Genomic DNA, 20,366 nt, shown 5'->3' on the forward strand with positions numbered 1-20,366 from the left:
GTTAATTCATGCAGCATAAAACTCCACACAAAATGAAAATGTCTCATATATATATATTTTATTTAACAATGTTTATAATTCTTTTTAAATATAGATTTAACACATTTTACAAGTACATTTACAGTATAATTTCTAGAGAGGGCAGAAACCCTTCTGGTTTAGCTTCGATATACATTTTACAGCTCAAGTGGTAAACCTGGCTACTCTTAAGGTGTCAAAGATTTGTGCAAATTTTTCCAAAGTCCTAAGAGTACAATCCTAAATGTGTCTACTCAGAAATAAGCCCAGCGGATCTTATTTCCAGGTCAGTGGGTGCAGGTTGCAGCTTAAGACTGTACATTCAGGCTTGCAGAACTAGCCAGCTTCATAAATAAAATAGTGCACGATTCAGAACTAGAAAGACACAATTAAAAGGCCAAGGTGTGTTGTGGTTGCCAAGACAAAGTATTTAGGTGTGGAGGTTTGGGTTTTTTGTTCTTTTTTAAGTGATCTCCACAGCACGACTGGCTAATCTACAGTAAAGAGTAAAGAAGAAAGGAACCCATTTTAAATGTAACTAGTAACTAATGTACAGTAACTTTGGATGGTGCTTTATAGAATATCTGTTAAAACGGTCCATTTGAATTCTCACAAAGGGCTTGCATATTCTAGGATCCTGCCATTCATTCTACAGTGTTGTTTTCTTGCAGAGTGGTGAACAAGCAAAAAAATGGTTCTGAACAGAATAACAGAATTATAGAGTGAGAAGGAACCCAAACCACCACCTAGTCCAGTGTTTCCCAAACTTGGGTCTCCAGCTGTTCCCCCCCATTGTCCCTGCCCACTGGTCCTGCTAGCCACGGATGATGGGAGTTGTAGTCCAAAACTAGCTGGGGACACAAGTTTGGAAAATACTGATCTAATCCAACCACCTGCAATGCAGGAATTGAAGCTAAAGAATCCCTGAAAGATGGCTATCTAAGCTCTGTTTTAAAAAACTCCAGTGAAGGAGAGTCCACCACCTAATATATCACACAGTATTTGCATTAGAGGTGATTATGAAATTGACGGTTGGAGGAGAGAAACCATCCCCACCCCGAATACACACATTACCAATGTTTTTTGAACTTATGTCCCCAGCTGTTGTTGGACTACAACACCCATCATTCCTAGCTAGCAGGACCAGTAATCAGGGATGATGGGTGTTGTAATCCAACAATGGCTGGGGACCCAAGTTTGAGAAACACTGCATGATTAGGCTGATGAAATGTGTGCTAATGCACTGTGGCAGTACAAGCTTGGAATCTGTGGTTCAGAAACTCAAGTCTGATTTTTTTTAAAAAAAATTGTGTTTCTCCCCTTCACATTGTGGTGTGTAAGAAAATAATAATAATGACTACTGCAGCTTACCAAGACTGTATCAATTCTTATTTGCAGGCATGCAACCAAACGCCTGTCTTGAGCCATTCTGAGTAGTGAGGTCACAACACCTACCCTGTGTTTATTCTTCCCATATGAAATTTGAATTACATACATTACGTAGAACTACCTGTATGGACACATGAATGCTAAGGGCAGAGATAAAACGAAGAAGCACAACAGGAAATAAATTATGTAAACTTCATTTTAAAAAGAAAGAATGAAAGAGAGGGGACATACTCTCTCTCCTCCATTCCAGCATCACGTCATTCTCAATAACAATGCTGAAGAGTACAGTCTTAGCACAAAGAAGAACATTGCTTTTTTAGTGCAAACAGGGACACTGAACTCAGTTATGGCACGTGTGTTCCCCAAAAAATCACAATGTAAACTTGGACACTTAGTAGGTCACCCAGGAACTCCAGGGAACCCAATAGGAGTTTCGACAATCTTGAGTTGTCAAATATGATCTTGAACTACATCCTACGGATACCCTGGGCTCTGGATCAGACCCTTAGTGCAAAAGGAGACTCCACTCCTTCGCAACAGTATTGCATCATCCAGCCTGAAAGATGGTCATATGTTGTTGAGATGTATCCATGCCTGTTCCAGAGGGGCAACAACCAATGAACTAGAAAGCAGCTTATTGTGACTATCTGGTCTAGACCCAACCGAACATAGGAAAGTGCAGCCAACTGCAGTGACGTGTGGTTGGGAAACACATCTTCAAGAGGAAGCATCAGGCATCTTAATAAAGGCAAAAGGAACCACCCAATTAGTTATTAAATGTAGTTCAGTGGATGCCATGGAGAGGACGGGGAAAGTGAAAACAAAATGGTACCCTATTTTCCATTGGTGGGAGGAAGTGGGAATTAAATATGCCAAAAAACAAAAACAAAAATGACTTCTACTGAAGGTCATGGAGAATGTTGATGGAGCTGTGATGTGCTGCAAATGTGATGGATGACAGAGAGGTGGATCTCCAGCCATGGGTAAGTCCTCCCTCTTGAACAACCACTTCAAATCGCCACTGCAGCATTCAAACATGACATGATATGAGTTCTCCCTTTAAATTCAGGGGGAGCTTAGCTTTCTCGTCTTATACATGGCAGCGTCTATAAAGCAACGAAGAGCAACATTAGCATTAGGAGGAGCGTATTCCAAGATTACATAGGTTCTTACGACCATGCAGCTTATAACTCCTCTGTTCCCCAAAGCACAAGGCAGTGTAGGACAAGCTGGCCAGAGGACTGCCTTCTGTTCCAAAAGCCAGCAAGAACGAACAAATAAGAGAAAACTCAATTCAACAACTTTGCATTCCACAGAGCAGTCACAAATCATTAAGGCTACATAGACACGCAACTTAAAGTGCATAAAGAGTGCAATCCAGTGCATTTAAATAGCTTTGCAATTTGACTGGTTGAGGTTCTGCTACAATTCCTTTCCCCGAACACACCCCCACCCACCCCATCGATAATTGCAAAACATTATCCAGCACGCTTGTGAAAAGTGGAAATAAACCCATAGTTGTCTCCAGCTGCTCAGGACAGACCCAACGCAATTAATGGACCTACGTTCATCATGTCCATTCATTTCAATGGGTCTACACTGAGTAGAACTGGTGTTGGGTGCAATCCCTCCCCTAACTGAATCAAACCACCAAAGACCAGCTAAAAGGCAAGTTCGCTTTGTTAACACAAGGTTTTGGGCCAAGACCCTCCCAATAAACAAAACTCTTATCGGAGATTTAATAAAATGGCAATATATATTATGATGCACCAAACTGGCCTATTAACAGCTGTCAGTTCCCAGAGGGAGTAAACCCAATATTCCTATTGAGATGCCATCAAGCTGGCCATACTTTCTTTCTTAGGTGCCTTGAATTCTGGACATATCTTACAATATATTTGTCAAGGTTACGGCCCTAGACCCTGGTTTACGAATTGCAGCCCATCAGGCGTTAGGTCAACTTTTTTTTCTTTTGGCGATTCTAGGCAAGATTAGGCAATCCGTAGCATTTGTGCATTCTTTGGCATAAAAGATAATAAGGTGGGATTAATTCCGAACCATGACCATTTAAGTGAGAACTAGGACTTCGAGATGCCAGGCCACAAGGTCATGGAAGCATGGAATTAATGCAGCATGCAAAAATTCATTTGAAAGCAGAATAGAGCAGGAAGTTAAGGGGGGGGGGAGATCTCTTATTAAAAGTGCTACTTGTTGGTTGAATATGATATAAAGGATGGAGCATAAAGCATGTGGACATGAGAGACTGCTTTACAGCAGGTAAGGAACCAGCCACATTTTGACCAGCAGGACAAGCCTTTATTTGTTTTTATTATATTCCCACCTTTTCCTCAATGAGCTTAAGGTGCTGTGTGTGCTGCTCCTTCTCCCCATTTTATGCTCACAACCCTGTAAGATAGGCTAGGAGGCCACCCAGTGAGCTTCATAGCTGAGTGGGGATTTAAACCCTGGCCTCCAAGGTCCCAGTGTGATATTCTTACCATGACACACCAGGCTAGCTTACTGTGTCTACTGTGAGCCAACTGAGCCCACTTTACTCTTCCCCGGTTAGTGTTGTATCCAAACGAATTGTTATGGCTTGTTTCACTCCAAACAAAGCATTTAGATCAGTGTTTCCTCAAACCTGGGTCTCCAGTTGTTGTTGGACTACAACACTTTTCATCCCTAGCTAGCAGGACCAGTAGTCAGGGATGATGGGAATCCTGGAGACCTAAGTTTGAAAAACACTGGTTTAGATAAACCAAGGTTTCCTCTTAGCTCACCAATCCTACTTTGCATGTGCGAATGGAATCATGGTTCTTTGGTTCAGGTGTAATGGCAAGCCAGCAATTGTGTCTTGTTTTCCCCACATGCTAGTGGGGAAGAGTGGAGCTGGTAAGATTTGCTTGTGAATGGTAAACTGTGGGTTATGGCTTACTTTGATGTGTAGACACTGCCCATATATCTATATAACTAGCATTGCCTGCTCTGACTGGCTCCCTATGGTCCCAGGCAGAAGTTTTTCATATTGCATATTACCTAATCCTTTAAAGAGGCGATCCCAGGAATTTCACTTGAACGTGGGAAAATCTCAGATAAATAAGTCTTAGGTGGATTGGTTTGGATGCAAGGCTATACCATAGTTTAGCATTACAAGAATAAGCTGCAGTGAACCTTGCAATTCTCTCTCCTCTGTCTGCCCTCAACCCCGGGATAGCAACAAGGTGAAGTTGGGAAACTTTTTCTTCCATTTTAGATTTTAGAAAAAGAGTTGACAATGTCATCTACATGCAGACAAAGAGTGATTAATCCTAATTATGTGTTAGTTGAAACTAGTCAACTTCAAACCATGGTTTATGAAGCTGGCTTGTTCCGACTAACTATAATTAGGATAAACACAGTTTAGGATTTGTGTGAACCACTAAACAGTGGTTAATTTAAAATGGAAGTGAAGACTTTGGGTCTCCTCTTCCTCAGGATCATGCTGGAAGTGAGGGGGAAGTGCTTGTTCTCCTAATGCTAAACAATTGTTTAGGTTTATGTCCTAATGCCACCATTATCTCCTGGCTTTTGTCTGCACTTTATCCTCTCCCAGTGTAAAAAACAATAAATTGACAAATGAACCCTTATTTCAAAAGAGACAGTGTGCCCAGTGACACCAAAAGGCCCTGAATCGTAAGAGGAAAAGAACTGGGGAGTAAACAAAAGGTATCCCATTAGAAACAAGAGGTGAAGGATTTCAGATACGCTTCTCTATTGAATGCAGCTCTCTTTCTAAGACCCACAGGTCTCTGCCTCCACCCATCCTCTGTCACTTGCTATTGCCATTAGCACTGGATCAAATATATTTTTTCTACTCAGAAAGAAAAAAATAACAACCTGCAATTAACTGAGTGCAGAGGAATGGTGTGGCCATCACTGGAGCATGGATGAAAAGTCCAGCCTTTCTATGTAGAGTCAGGTTTTTCACACAGAATCTTAGCTGAACATATTAGCTGTCATTTTGAATGAGCCAGCATGTTTCTAGTCCTCATTATTTGCAGGGGAAAATGTGTGTGTGCAGGTTCCCATGAACTAGGGAACAAGTGTGTCCTGGCAGCCATGTCTATTGTTTGGTGGTTAGTTGTTAAGTGATTACATGTTCGCCTGGATTAGATGTTAAAGTCTCCTGCCTTTAGCACTTATTACCATTATTATTATTATTATTATTATTATTATTATTATTTGGCAGTTCCATATTTGCAAGAAGTAAAATCAAAGTAAGCAAATGAAAAGGAGAGGGGAAAGATTGTATCATACTACTGATAACTTTTTGAAGCAATTCAGATACTTGATTTTTCTCCCCTGCTCAGCGTAATTCAAAAAAACTGTGGCGAAAGCCAGGATTTCCTCTAAGCAAGCAGCCAATGCAAAGCAGCCAGTGCCTCCAAACTCCTGCAGATTCCAGTTCCAAAACAGTCAGAGTGAGATACACTCAGAGTGAGATACCTGCATCTCGGGCATGGCGAACACGACAGTCCCCGAGAATGATTTGCAAACTATTGATGGGCACCCAACCTTCTTTTCTTCGGTTGAGGTTTTTGACCAGCCTTTTAAGATGATAAAAGAAAAGAAAACATATGCATTAAAAAGGTGTACAAGAAAACCAATGTTTGCATATCTATACACAGCACGCAGGACGACTAAACTACGGTAAAACACAGTTTTATGGCACCTTAAAGGCTAACTTGTTAGGCTCGTGAAAGACAAGGCAACCGATGGCTATGAGCCATGATGGTGTTGTGCTACCACCAGTGTTAGAGGAAGCTTGCCTCTGAATACCAGGTACCACAGTGCACAAGTGGGGAGAAGACCAAGGTACTCATGTCCTCCTTGCTGACTTCTTATTTGGGCCACTGGTTGGCCACTGAGGTCAGGAAGCTGGCTTAGATGGGCCTTTGCCCTTGCTCTTCTTATAGTCATAAGACTAGAGCCCAGATCCATAAGGCAAGGGCCATAGCTCAATGGTAGAGCACCTGGAGGGCATGCAAAAGATCCCAGGTTCAATCCTTGGTATCTCCAGGTAGCGCTGGAAATTTGGAGGAGACAACATTGAGCTCTAGGTCCAACTCAGTTTCCTCTGGAGTGGGATATCAGTTGGCAAGTGAATGAATACACAAGGAGGTGGGTGGGGTATGTAAAGCACAGAGTCAACAGCACGTCAGCAGCATGTTACAGCCTGTGGCAACCCAGTTAGAGCCATCAGGTGCCAAGGAGATAAAGAACTACACAACTTTTAGAAGACATCTGAAAGCAGCCCTGTATTGGGAAGTTTTTAATGTTTGACATTTTATAGCTATTTTAATACATGCTGGAAGCCGCCCAGAGTGGCTGGGGGAAATTATTATTATAAGTGAGCATAGTGTTGACAATAACTAGTGAAAGAACAATCACCTTTCAGCACTGCTGAGTAGTTCAACGATGGCAGTGAAACAGGAAGCCGTTACAGTGGTACCTCGGGTTAAGAACTTAATTCTTTCTGGAGGTCCATTCTTAACCTGAAATTGTTCTTAACCTGAGGTACCACTTTAGCTAATGGGGCCTTCCGCTGCCGCTGCGCCGCCACCATGCGATTTCTGTTCTCATCCTGAAGCAAAGTTCTTAACCTGAGGTACTATTTCTGGGTTAGTGGAGTCTGTAACCTGAAGTATCTGTAACCTGAAGCGTCTGTAATCCGAGGTACCACTGTATATTCAAAGCTACTTAAGCTCAAATTATATTGCCATTTTCATCAGTAATGCTAAGTTTAGTTGCTGTAGGTTTGCTTAGCACAGCATTGAGCTAGTTGAATTCCCACAGGCTGTGCTTTTGAATCTTATTCCTATTTAACTCAGGTCTCTCATCTATCTGTCTACCTACTATCTATGTATGATATGATGTGTGTGTGTGTGTGTGTGTGTGTTGTGAGTAAATTCATCCAATGTCTTGCACTTGGAACTGGGTGTGGAGAGTGAAGGTGAATGGGACACAGCTGTGGGCAGCCTGAGGAAGGACCCTCTGCCCTGTGCGGATTTTCGTAATATTTTGTCTAAGTTTTCTGTTGCTGCTTCAATTTCCTGTACACCGCTTAGAGATATTTTAAATATAGGAATTAAACAACTAAATAATCTATCAAAGTATGTATCTCTATAAAGGGCCACAAGACTCCTAGTTGGTTTTGCAGCACAGGCCGACATGGCTACACCTCTGAAAGCAGTAACAACATATTACCAGATTCAAGAGATTACAGCTCCCTCTTCACTTCTCATTGTTTGTTTATTGAAGCTATTTCTATACTGCCTTTCATGTGAGGATCAGAAAGCAGTGTACCAAAGTTCAATGAAATCACACCGAGACAAAACTTCAGAATACAGTGGTACCTCGGTTTAAGTACACGATTGGTTCCAGAAGTCTGTACTTAACCTGAAGCAAACTTAACCTGAAGCGAACTTTCCCATTGAAAGTAAAGGAAAGTGGATTAATCCGTTCCAGACAGGTCCGTGGAGTACTCAACCTGAAGCGTACTTAACCCGAGGTATGACTGTAATTGGTTCCAGAAGTCTGTACTTAACCTAAAGCATACTTAACCTGAAGTGACCTTCCCACTGAAAGTAATGGAAAGTGTATTAATTCGTTCCAGGTGGGTCCACGGAGTACTTAAACTGAAAGTACTCAAACCGAAGCGTACTTAAACCGAGGTATGACTGTAAATACAACAGCAGCCAACATAAAGCCAAAACAAACACACTGGGAAAACAAACACTCTGTCTGCTATTGGGGAGTGAGTTTCAGTGCAGGTATCGCAGAGGAATCCAGTGTGACAGCTGCACTAGCAGAAACTCATTGCACCACAGATTGTGTAATCTATTTTGCAACAAAGTTATCGGAAATGTGCTTGTGTGTTCTCTTGGGCAACAACATTCTACTGGGACAAAACATTTTGCCAGCGGAACAAGCTTACAGCGGAGTGAATTTAACTTAAAGGTAAAGGTAAAGGGACCCCTGACCATTAGGTCCAGTCACGGACGACTCTGGGGTTGCAGCGCTCATCTCGCATTATTGCCGAGGGAGCCAGCGTACAGCTTCCAGGTCATGTGGCCAGCATGACAAAGCCGCTTCTGGCAAACTAGAGCAGCAAATGGAAACACCCTTTACCTTCCCGCTGGAGCGGTACCTATTTATCAATGTCAACACCTGCCTTAATTGTTGCTGAAAAAGATCTGGGGTGCTCACCATTGTCCTTCTCCATCTTCATGCAATAGTTGAATCACATCCCCATTTTTCACTAGCAAGTCTTCTGAATTGCTCATCTTGCAGTCTGCCAGGGCTTTATATTTTCCTGGGAACTGAGACACCAGGAACAAAGATATGGCTTATTTCCAGAGAGCAGTTCCAGCCTCCCAGGATGCCAAACTTCCCCTTACAAAAATATATAAATAAACCCTCTCACATACTCCAAATCTAATTAGAGCCAGGCCACATCTGCACTGTGTGTTTAAAGCACTATGATATCATGATTTCCTGCAAGGAATCCTGGGAACTGTAGTTTATTAAGAGTGCTGAGAGCTCTTAGGAGACCCTTATTTCCTGCACAAAAGTGCAATTTCCCCTGGGAAGAGGGGTTTGTTGTTATTATTCAATAAAGGGGAGAAGCAGCAGTACTGGGCCCAATGTCTCATGCTTCACAGAGTAGCTTCAGAAATGCCGAGTTCCCAGTAACATACCATTCACCTGAAATGAATCTGGTATGTGTGTTCTGCAAACTTGTGTGTCTGTGTCAGGTACAAAATCTGCTATTCAAGTCATTATTAGATAAATTGTTATAATTGGGAGGTTGTTGTTTTTTAAAAAATCAATTACAAATGAATTTAATATAAAGGGGATACAACAATAAAAATATCAACAGTAATCACAACAACAGGTTACAGGTACAGAGCCATCACAAAAAAGGGAAAATATAACAGGAGCAATTCCAGTTGTGATTCATGGATGTTGATATTTTTATTGTTAAATGACACCAAGATGTTTTATAGGAAGTGATTCCTACGTGGAAATAAATCAATAAAGTTCAAATGGTTCAACTAACCAACTGGTTCCCATCTTCTTCTTCCGTGTCAGAACACGTCAAGAAGTAGTTATGGCTGGACCAATCATCAAGTCCTTCGCAGATTTCCAAAGAATGAGACATTCCTGGCCAAGCTGCATGGGGAGAAAGGGATACACGATCACCACTGCTTACAAGGTCACTTGTAGAACATTACTACAAAATCCGGAATGGAGAATCTCCAGCTCCTATCATCCCAAACCACTTGGCTGGGGATGGTGGAAGTTGGAGCCCCCATCAACACTTGAAGGTTGGGTTTTTCCTGTATGCCTCCTAGGGACGGTGGGTGCAACCAGAAATGGGGCATGCATCGGGGGCAGGCACTCGCTTGCTGCCCCCCTCCCCCCCATATGTAGATGTGTGACTAGGGAAAACACACTTCAGCCTAGCTGGAGAATGGACAGGTGTCCCTAAATACATTTGGGGAAGAAAAGATGAGATTTACACAGGCAACACAGAGAAAATTGCACACTTGGGCCAAAGAATGAAGAAGATGCTATCAAGCTGCACATACTCCTGCTTGGCTTGTTCTGCGGTGAGGAAGCCACGCTCTCCAAGGCCACGGGGCTGGTACGCTCAGAATCGTTTTCCTCTGAGCTTATGGAGGCTCTTGGTTGTTTTCTGAAAACACACAGAGTCTGTTTAGAGAAACTGAGGCAACAAGACCGACCAAACTATGAGCAGGTAATCCCAGCAATACCAATGTGGTGTCCATTCCTAAGCATATGCAGTGGGGGTGTAGGTGCTAATCCCCCCTCCCATTCTGTGTCCTGATGCAGTTCCTCCAAGCTCTCCACCGATTTTGCCAGATACAATCAAAAGCAGTGGGTGAGAGTTGTATTTTTAGCACTTTACATGATCAAGCTGCTATGAAATAGGTGCACTTCAGTTTTTAGCCCCTATAAATGATTCATGTGCTTTATAGTACAGTATAGTTTTATTAACTGCTATGTATTCCATGATATACGGTTAAGCTGTTAGGAACTATGCACACTTTAACTTTTTTAGCCTTTGTGAACTTACGTTTTTGTTTTAATATTTTGAAATTGCAAGCTATCATACCTGCCTTGGCAGAAATGCAGTCTATAAATCCAATCAATAATTTATATACACTTGGTTAGCTTTTGTACCCGCAGTGGCTGCTGGTTATATTACTGCTGGCATGCAATTGCACTGGAATGTTTATTGTATCTGTCATTAATTGATACAGTTTAAGGATAGTTTGTTTTATGATTACTTTAAAATGTTACAATGTCCATACTGAATTATTCAGTTGAAACCGAATTACTATATGTTGGAATTCTGTTTTGAAATGGTGTACAGTGGTACCTCTGGATGCGAACGGGATCCATTCTGGAGCCCCGTACGCAACCAGAGCAGTATGCAACCTGAAGCACCGAATCTACACATGCTTGTCACGCGATTTGGCACGTCTGCGCATGCGCGTGACATCATTCTGCGCGAATGGCTGAACCCGGAAGTAACCCGTTCCGGCACTTCCGGGTTTGGCACGTTTGTAACCCGTGATGTACGCAACCTGCAGCGAACGTAACCAGAGGTATGACTGTAGTGTCTGAATGTTAATGTAACGATACACTGATTCACATTTTAGGGGCCACTTGGGGCATATTTATACAGAAAAGTTGCATACAGATTTAAATAATACTGTAAATACATAAAAATGTAAGGAAAGGATTGGACCGGGTGGAGCCCAGCATCCTGATGGGCAGAAATTAGCTATTTTGTCTCAGGCCCTGCTGACTTACCCATCACTCAGAGGAGGGGAGAGTTGGATCTGGTCTGTACATGAAGGAGGTTGTTGCTTCTCAACTGTGAATATAATGCAGATATGGATTAGCTTTTTGTCATGTATCAGGCAAATGTTCACAAAGTTAGGTGATGGAGACCATCAGGTGCCTAGGTCTGGACTCAAAATCCTGAAGCAGATAAATCCTTGGCTTGATGCAGCAGGCAAATGGTTTATGGACCTCCCCTTTTAACTAGCCCTGCATGCTGACCTCATTCTTGGTAAATGTGGGTTTAAATTAAAATTTCTCCAGTGCCACCTATTCATCTCAACCAGGGGTACAATATGTTTTGTGGTCTGAAGGCTGGAGAAAGATCAAGCTTGCAGATTATGGATGGAAAAAATATTCTATGAATAGAAAACAAATTCTATCTCAATCAGACTTTACCTCAGATTTGCAAAGTGGATTCCCAATGAGTGTTTGGAGATTTTTCCAGAGGGGAAAGCTAAACTGCAAATGTTTTGAAAGAGCAGTTCATTCTATTTCTCTTTCTTTTAATTTTCAAAATTGTTCTACAACATAATTCCATCAATGCACCATTTTACAAGTTAAAACAAACCCTATTTAATATTTTGCTTTTCAGGTGCAGGCACTCAGAAGCTGCATCCCAGAATTTGAATTTCTGACCAGAATTAACCTGGGGCAGAACATACCAGGTATCTGAATCCTGGAATAAATGTCAGAATGGAAATGCATGAGTTCTCACAAAACTTTGCTGATGTCGCACAACGCAGGTGAGAGAGTTGTACTGGTACCAGCGGGACAGCAGCAGGGGGAGGCATTTTTCCATTTCTCCTCAAGCGGCAAAACAGGACACACCACCCCTGCTATTCACGACAGGGAAGTCCAGAAGGTCCACCCTCCAAGGTACCTTTGATGAGTTCCTGCTGCTTGAACAAAACCTTTCTTATTTCATTTAGCCATGCCATCTTCAGGTCAACCGTTTGTGCCTGACAGAAGAAGAGAGAACTGCCTTGAAGTCCTTCTGGACAAAGAACAATCACTTCTCTGCTATCAGAAGTTAAGAAACATGCCCCTCCCAAAAACAACCAAAGGGTGGTGTGGAAAAAAGAAAAGGTGTTGACAATCCCATAATTTATTCATCCAATTTGATTGATTGATTGAGTACATTTATATACCACCTTTTCCTCCATGGAGCCCAAGGCAGCATGCATAGTTTTCTCCTCCCATTTCAGTCTCACAACAACCCTTTGAGGTAGGATAGACTGAGAGATGGTCACCCAATGAGCTTCATGCAAAAGACGTGAGGAAGACCAGTTAGATCAGATTCTTTAAAAAAAAGATGAGATAAATTCACTAGATAGGCCAGTGGAGATTATGACAATGCAAATGAAGCCTCCATGGCTGAGGGCAGTATATCATAAGAACAACAGAAGTATTTGGCTACGGGATCAGGCCAAAGGAAGGCCCTTCTAGTCCAGCGTCCTGTTCCCACAGTTGCCAATAGGATGCCTATGGTCTGGTCCTGCAGGACACATATGGGTGCAAACAAGAGTCATGAATATGCTGCAGTAACTCCACCTGGTGGAGCCAATGGTCTGGCTGAAAAAAAAGGAAAATCCTTACAAAAGCAAAACAAACCTGAACAACATAGACCTCTTCCCGACCGCTATACCAGATCTCAAACTTCCGATGGTCTCCTTTCACATTTTCAGTGATCCCAACTGCGCTCATCTAAAAATAATAATAATAATAATAATAATAATAATAATAATAATAATAATAGCAGCACCCATAGTGATTCAGTGATGGTCAGACAATCTAAGTGGGCTGCATTATATTTCTGCATGCCTTGACATGGGGCTCCATTGAATGGGAGAGTGCATCTCTTTTACAGAGAGCCAGCGGTGGTGTAGTAGTTAGAGAGTCAGACTAGGACCTGGGAGACCCAGGTTCAAATGCCCCACACAGCCATGAACCTCACCAGGTGACCTTGGTGGGCCAGCCACCTTCTCCCAGCCTCACAGGGTTGTTGTGAGAGGCTGAAATCAGGCAGAAGAGAGAGCCAAGTACACTACCCTTGAGCTCCTTGAAGAAAAGGTGGGAAATAAAGGTGCAATAAATAAATAAATAGTTAACAGCCTTGTCAGAAACAGAGCCCCTGCCATGGAGGAAGGAGCACTCAAATATTCTGCACCCTCTTGTGGGGCTCCAACATTTCATGTAGACCCAAACTCAGGACAGCAGTAATACCATCTTCTCTGACCCCTGAAGCTCACCAGACTCCTCATCTGATGCCCCTGAAGCCTCTGACTCCATGTCCAGATCATTGCTAGAATTAGGGGTCATGGCATTATTTATTTTTATTTATTTGTTACATTTATAAGCCACCCTTATCTTCCAAGGATCTCAAGATGGTCCTCCCCATTTCATCCTCACAACAGTGAGGTAGTTTAGGTTAGGAGACTGTGACTGGCCCAAGGTCATCCAGTGAGCTTCATGGCTGAGTGGGGATTCAAACCCTGCTCTCCCAAGTACCAGCCCAATACTCTAACCATTACGCCACACTGGCTCTCTCCACCCTCCTTCTGGCCAGCATTATGAACGCCCTTTAAGCAGCTAGTTTACTAGATCTACATGCCCTTAGGGACCCAGGTTGAAGGGGGCTAAGAACCCAGGCAAACTAGTTGCTCATTAGGAATATGAGTAAGCTGTTTATAAATAGATGTTCAGTTTACAGTTCCCATTGTTCACCCTTAATAAAACACTCTATGTTCTCCATGTGCAAAGAACAATACTGCCAGGTGGCCTGAGACATTAAAGCAATGAGGCCACCTGGCTAAACCTTCTGTTCCTTCCTCTCTGTTTTCTCTTCTTGGCATGGCTATCATCAGCTGTGGAAGGCAGCCTCAGGGACACAAGAAGCCATTTGCCAATTAAGTTTTGTTTCTGCAAAATTGGTTTCCAGGCACTGCTGAGAATACAAGCTGTACCACCAGCTTTGGGGGCTAGGGTGCCTTTTTCTCACAGCTGTAGCCACTCTTGCACAGAAATGGACTCCATGCTCTGGTAACTTCCAGACTGGGCTGTTGCCATGTGCTCTACGTGGGCCTGCCCTTTAATGGCAACATGGAATCTTGAATTGGTCCAGAATTTAGCAACCAGATTATCTCACATAAGCATCTGCTATGTTGGATAGTTCATATCTGGTTCTAATTCAAGGTGCTTGCATTAGTGCAGGGGTCAGCAGACTTTTTTTGGAGGGGGCTGGTTCACCGTTCCCCAGACCTAGTGGTGGACCGGACAGCGCCGCTGGTCCTTTCATCTGCAGAGAACAGTGATCGATCAGGTATAGGAGGGGCGAGATGATATTTCAGTTCAATTCATGGCAAGTACACAGTTTAAGTTAAGATCTTCCACCCTCTTTCTGAAAGCCAACATTTGTATTTTTGTTAACAGTTCAGCTGAAATAATCTCGGGAGATAGGAAGCCTTTTACAGAGTTAGACCATTGGTCCATCTAGCTCAGTATATTGTCTACACAGGCTGGCAACAACTCTTCAGCATTTCAGGCTGGAGACTCTCCCAGCCCCACATGGAGATGCCAGTGAATGAAGCTGGGACCTTATGCATGCAAAGCAGGTGCTCCAGCACTGTAATTAGCCTTCCCTTGCATGAAGCAGCTTTTACACTCAAAGGAAATGTAAGTAACACCAGGATTTCCCCCGGAATTACAAATCCATGAAATGTTCGACTTGTGAGAAAAAAGGAAGGACTTTACACAAATGCACACATGCTTGGAGAGTAACAAAAGGCAGTTCACCAGAAAACTGCAAATCTGCAATCAGTGAGAAGAAAATTCTGACAGAACTATCATAGGAGCAGACGGCTGGTTGGGTACCCAAGGCAGAAGCAAGAAGCTGATGAGTATGAAACCAGAATGAGGGTCTTTTAAAAAGAGGCTCAGGGTCTGCTTTTATACTGTCAGTTAATGGAATGGAATTGTTATGAGCTTATTATTATTGATGCAAACCTTCATGCAAACCACTCTGAAAACTGCCTGACATAAAGTGGTACAGAAGAATCTGAAATAAAGGTAGATAAATAAATGAAACCATTTTGGGGAGCGGGGCAATAAACCTAGACTTTATAAATTGTTGTCTGGTTGGGAAAATTTCCTAGATATATTCCACTTCAGATCAGCAGTGTAGCGTCTTTTGGCATTTAATAATAATAATTATTGGAACAGGAAGATTAACAATAACATAACACCATATAATTCTTTCCAATTAATTTAATCTAATTTTGTTCTATGCTACCCACTTATCCAATTTTTGGGTTTTTGCATTTGAAAAGGGAAGAGAAAGGGGGGGAAGGGGGGATAATCTAAAAAAACAACAACCAGAAAACAATGTCGTGCTGTGTGTGTGTGTGTGTGTGTGTGTGTGTGTGTGTGATGCAGTGATGAAACACTTTGCTAAAAACCGACAACAAATGAAATGCCAAACGCGGAATGCTGAGGTTCCCACTTACCTTCAAAAAGTGCTTAAAACTGTACGAGGAGCTTTTGTCGTGGCTGTCACCGTGGTCCTCTCTCTTCTTGCAGAAGACCAGCGCTTTCTCATAGAGGAAGAGGTGCCTTTGCATCGGCTTGAATCTGGCCAGGTCCTTCATTTTCGTGGGACCTTTCCTGTGCCCTGTCCATACACTGAAAGATCCTTGCATCAGCACTTTGCCCAGCTCACCAATGTCTCCCTGGGAAGAACAATTGTATTTTGTTTGCTTGTTTTTAATGCACACAGGGGTTCCTCATCACAAAAGCAAATTACAAAATAAAGCCTTCCGAAGACCCTTTCAAAGAGCTGTCTTGTCCTATTCCTTTGAAAAGGGCTTTATTCTGGCACTGCCAATCAACTGAACCATGCTGTTTCCAACACCCTTTTGTCCAAGGCAAGTCCTTATCTGCCCCGTGCCTGATATCATATACCCCTTATGGTTGTGTTTTGGCCAAAATGGTCTCCTTGCCCATGAAGATGGAGTAACACCCCACCATTGCATCCAAAGAGTTCTTCCCCAGCCTGACGTGGAATTGCCAGGAACTGAACCTGAGACCTTTCACATACAAAGCAAGATGCTCAACTACTGAGCTATGATCCTCCCCTCTGCTCCTAGATTCCAGACTCAGTGGCCTTGCTGGGGAGAGAGTGCTGTTCAGATGGTAACACAGAGATGGCTGCTCCTCTTTAACCATCATCATCATCATCATCATCATCATCATCAATACCCTGCCCATCTGGCTGGGTTTCCCCGGTCACTCTGGGCGGCTTACAGAATATCTAGATGGAAGTGTACCAAGCCAGTCTTCCTGCATTTGGAGCCCCTTCTGCTCATTCTGCTGAGTGGGGCCTTGACATCTGCCCCCCAAAGTCCTGCCCTGACAGCCCCACTGCATCCCATCCCCACGACGGATGCCTTCCCAACCAAAGAAAAGTCTACTTACATCATAGCCAGTTATCGAAATTTGATGCATGGAGTCGTTCACCGACTTCAGCAAATCCAACATGGCAACCAGTGCCTCTTGGAGCTCCTGGACACCTTCACAACTTGTGCTGTATTTCAGCAGCTCCTGAAAAAAAAAATCAAAGTATCCTGGAGTCAGGATTTTCTCTGCACTCCAGGCCACTTCACATAGAAATATGTCAAATGTTGCATTGGCTGCAATAAGAACATCAGAAGAGCCTGCTTGCTGGATCAGACCAGTGGCCCATCTAGTCCAGCATCTCAGGGCCAACCAGGTGCCCTGAGAGCAACAGTGCTCTCCTCCCTTGAAATACTCAACAACTGGTATTCAGAGCCACACACCTCTGACACCGGAGGGCCCACATGTTCACTGTGACTAGTAATCATCGATAGCTGTATCCTCCATGCATCTGCCTAATTTAATTTTAAAGCCATCTAATTTGTCAGCCTTCACGACCTCTTGTGGAAGTGGATCCCAGTGTTTGAAAGTTGAGGATACTCCCCTCACAGAGCTACAGTTCCCAGAGCTACCATTCTGTGAGGGGCTACATTCGTGAAAGATGGAAGTGTTGTAGATCCATTCTTAGGAACAATGACATGAATACCTTCAGGAGCAGCTGGTATTTTGTTAACCGTTGCACAGGTTTGAGTAGATAGGAATCCAACGCAAGCTTATGCTCCAATTTCCTTTGGCATTCCTGCAACGAAATGGAAAGGTAAAGGTAAAATGTGGCACATTGTGTATGTCATCTTTTAAAATAAAAAAAATATTAAATTCAGTACATGATTTTGGACTTGTGTAAATTTTAACAAGAGGCGTTGATGTTTATAAATTAAATGATTGGTAGTAATGTAATCTTAGCACCAAAACAGGCAGAGTAAACGACTAAGACTTGGAATTTGCAACAGCAATGATCATAGCAGCCAGACTAGCCATTGGAAATCAGTTAAGTCCATTGACATATTGAGATGGTATAAAAACATATGCTATGTAGCACTGTTGTTCATATTGTGAAAGAGAAATTAAAGGAAGGGCACAAAAATTATTGAGAAATGGAGTTTGTTAAATATTGGAATGTAAAACTCAAAGACAATGTCAAGCCTTATATATTTTTGCATTCACATGTATAATTTAACACCCAGTTTAAAATATAATAGTTACCAGGGATGCTCAAGAAGTATATGCAGCACTTTTTAATTGACTTTTGGGTTCAGAATACAGTGATATTACAAAATTATATATATATTAATCTTTTTTGGCGATGATTTGATTACTTTTAAGTTTTGCAATTTTAAAATGTTTACAAATATTAACACTAAGTTTTTTGCAGAAGCTAATCAGGATGATTGCTGAACAAACAGGTCATGGGGGGGGGAACACTGCTTCCTCAGCCCCTGGAGAGCTATCACAACATAACAGTAGGCTAAAGAGGCAAAAAAATAGCAAGGAGAGAGAAGAGGGCCTTCTTAAACAAGCAATGCAAAGAAATAGAGGGAAACAACTGAATGGGAAAAACCAGAGATCTGTTCAAGGAAATTGGAGATATGAAAGGAACATTTCGTACAAAGATTACCATAATAAAGGACAAACGTGGAAAGGACCTAACAGAAGCAGAAGACATCAAGAAGAGGTGGCAGGAATACACAGAGGAATTATACCAGAAAGATATGGAGGTCTCGTATACCCCAGGTAGTGTGGTTGCTGACCTTGAGCCAGACATCCTGGGGAGTGAAGTCAAATGGGCCTTAGAAAGCTCTGCTAATAACAAGGCCAGTGGAAGTGATGATATTCCAGCTGAACTATTTAAAATTTTAAAATATGATGCTGTTAAGGTGCTACACTCAATATGCCAGCAAGTTTAGAAAACTCAGCAGTGGCCAGAGGATTGGAGAAGATCAGTCTACATCCCAATCCCAAAGAAAGGCAGTGCCAAAGAATGCTCCAACTTCCACACAATTGCGCTCATTTCACACGCTAGCAAGGTTATGCTTAAAATTCTACAAGGCAGGCTTAAGCAGTATGTGGACCGAGAACTCCCAGAAGTGCAAACTGGATTTCGAAGGGGCAGAGGAACCAGAGACCAAATTGCAAACATGCGCTGGATTATGGAGAAAGCTAGAGAATTCCAGAAAAACGTCTACTTCTGCTTCAGTGACTACGCAAAAGCATTTGACTGTGTTGACCACTGCAAACTATGGCAAGTTCTTAAAGAAATGGGAGTGCCTGATCACCTCATCAGTCTCCTGAGAAATCTCTATGTGGGACAAGAACCTACAGTTAGAACTGGACATGGAATTACTGATTGGTTCAAAATTGGGAAAGGAGTATGACAAGGCTGTATGTTTTCTCCCTGCTTATTTAACTTATATGCAGAATTCATCATGCGAAAGGCTGGACTGGATGAATCCCAAGCCGGAATTAAGATTGCCAGAAAAAATATCAACAACCTCAGATATGCTGATGACACAACCTTGATGGCAGAAAGTGAGGAGGAATTAAAGAACCTTTTAATGAGGGTGAAAGAGGAGAGTGCAAAATATGGTCTGAAGCTCAACATCAAAAAAACTAAGATCATGGCCACTGGTCCCATCACCTCCTGGCAAATAGAAGGGGAAGAAATGGAGGCAGTGAGAGATTTTACTTTCTTGGGTTCCATGATCACTGCAGATGGTGACAGCAGTCATTAAATTAAAAGACGCCTGCTTCTTGGGAGAAAAGCAATGACAAACCTAGACAGCATCTTAAAAAGCAGAGACATCACCTTGCTGACAAAGGTCCATATAGTTAAAGCTATGGTTTTCCCAGTAGTGATGTATGGAAGTGAGAGCTGGACCATAAAGAAGGCTGATCGCCGAAGAATGGATGCTTTTGAATTATGGTGCCGGAGGAGACCCTTCAGAGTCCCATGGACTGCAAGAAGATCAAACCTATCCATTCTGAAGGAAATCAGCCCTGAGTGCTCACTGGAAGGACAGATCGTGAAGCTGAGGCTCCAATACTTTGGCCACCTCGTGAGAAGAGAAGAATCCCTGGAAAAGACCCTGATGCTGGGAAAGATGGAGGGCACAAGGAGAAGGGGGCAACAGAGGACGAGATGGTTGGACAGTGTTCTCGAAGCTACCAACATGAGTTTGACCAAACTGCGGGAGGCAGTGGAAGACAGGCGTGCTCTGGTCCATGCGGTCACGAAGTGTAGGACACGACTGAACAACTAAACAACAACAACAAAGAGGCAAAATCTGGAGCTTGTATAAAGCAGCTGATGAATAGATTTGTTCCTAGCTGCATTTTCAGATGATTTATTAATCCATGTGCCAGGATCTCATTAATAGGCTGCCTGCAATCTTCTATGTCCACCAAATGCGCCTCACAATCAGCATTATGGAGCTATCAAAATGAATGAGCAAAAATTTTAGAATTTGTTGCCCAGTTTGGGATACATATATATTTCAGGTTTGTTGAAGCAAGTCACCTCAATAGGGCTGGGCTGAGATATTATAACAACTGAGGTGGACCCCAAAATGCTGCTCCACTCCCCAGTGGCATAGCGT

At 42.7% G+C, this 20,366-nt stretch overlaps 1 protein-coding gene across 1 annotated transcript in view; it reads right to left on the reverse strand.

Moving 5' to 3' along the window:
- Positions 1–33: 33 nt before the first annotated feature.
- Positions 34–20,366, reverse strand: part of MCF2 (MCF.2 cell line derived transforming sequence) — an 88,450-nt gene continuing 68,117 nt past the window's right edge. Inside the window, exons 20-30 of the mRNA XM_088664431.1 lie at positions 17,420–17,512; positions 16,795–16,920; positions 15,828–16,049; positions 12,937–13,029; positions 12,206–12,284; positions 11,293–11,356; positions 10,041–10,147; positions 9,509–9,621; positions 8,656–8,768; positions 5,893–5,993; positions 34–2,513 (exon numbers count right to left, since the gene is read on the reverse strand). Coding sequence (XP_088520557.1) covers positions 2,473–2,513; positions 5,893–5,993; positions 8,656–8,768; positions 9,509–9,621; positions 10,041–10,147; positions 11,293–11,356; positions 12,206–12,284; positions 12,937–13,029; positions 15,828–16,049; positions 16,795–16,920; positions 17,420–17,512 — 1,152 coding nt within the window. The 3' untranslated portion in view covers positions 34–2,472. The remainder of the gene's footprint in view (positions 2,514–5,892; positions 5,994–8,655; positions 8,769–9,508; positions 9,622–10,040; positions 10,148–11,292; positions 11,357–12,205; positions 12,285–12,936; positions 13,030–15,827; positions 16,050–16,794; positions 16,921–17,419; positions 17,513–20,366) is intronic.

The sequence above is a fragment of the Zootoca vivipara genome, chromosome Z2 (genome assembly GCF_965207765.1).
Source record: "Zootoca vivipara chromosome Z2, rZooViv2.hap1.1, whole genome shotgun sequence".
In the NCBI taxonomy this organism is placed as follows: Eukaryota; Metazoa; Chordata; class Lepidosauria; order Squamata; family Lacertidae; genus Zootoca; species Zootoca vivipara.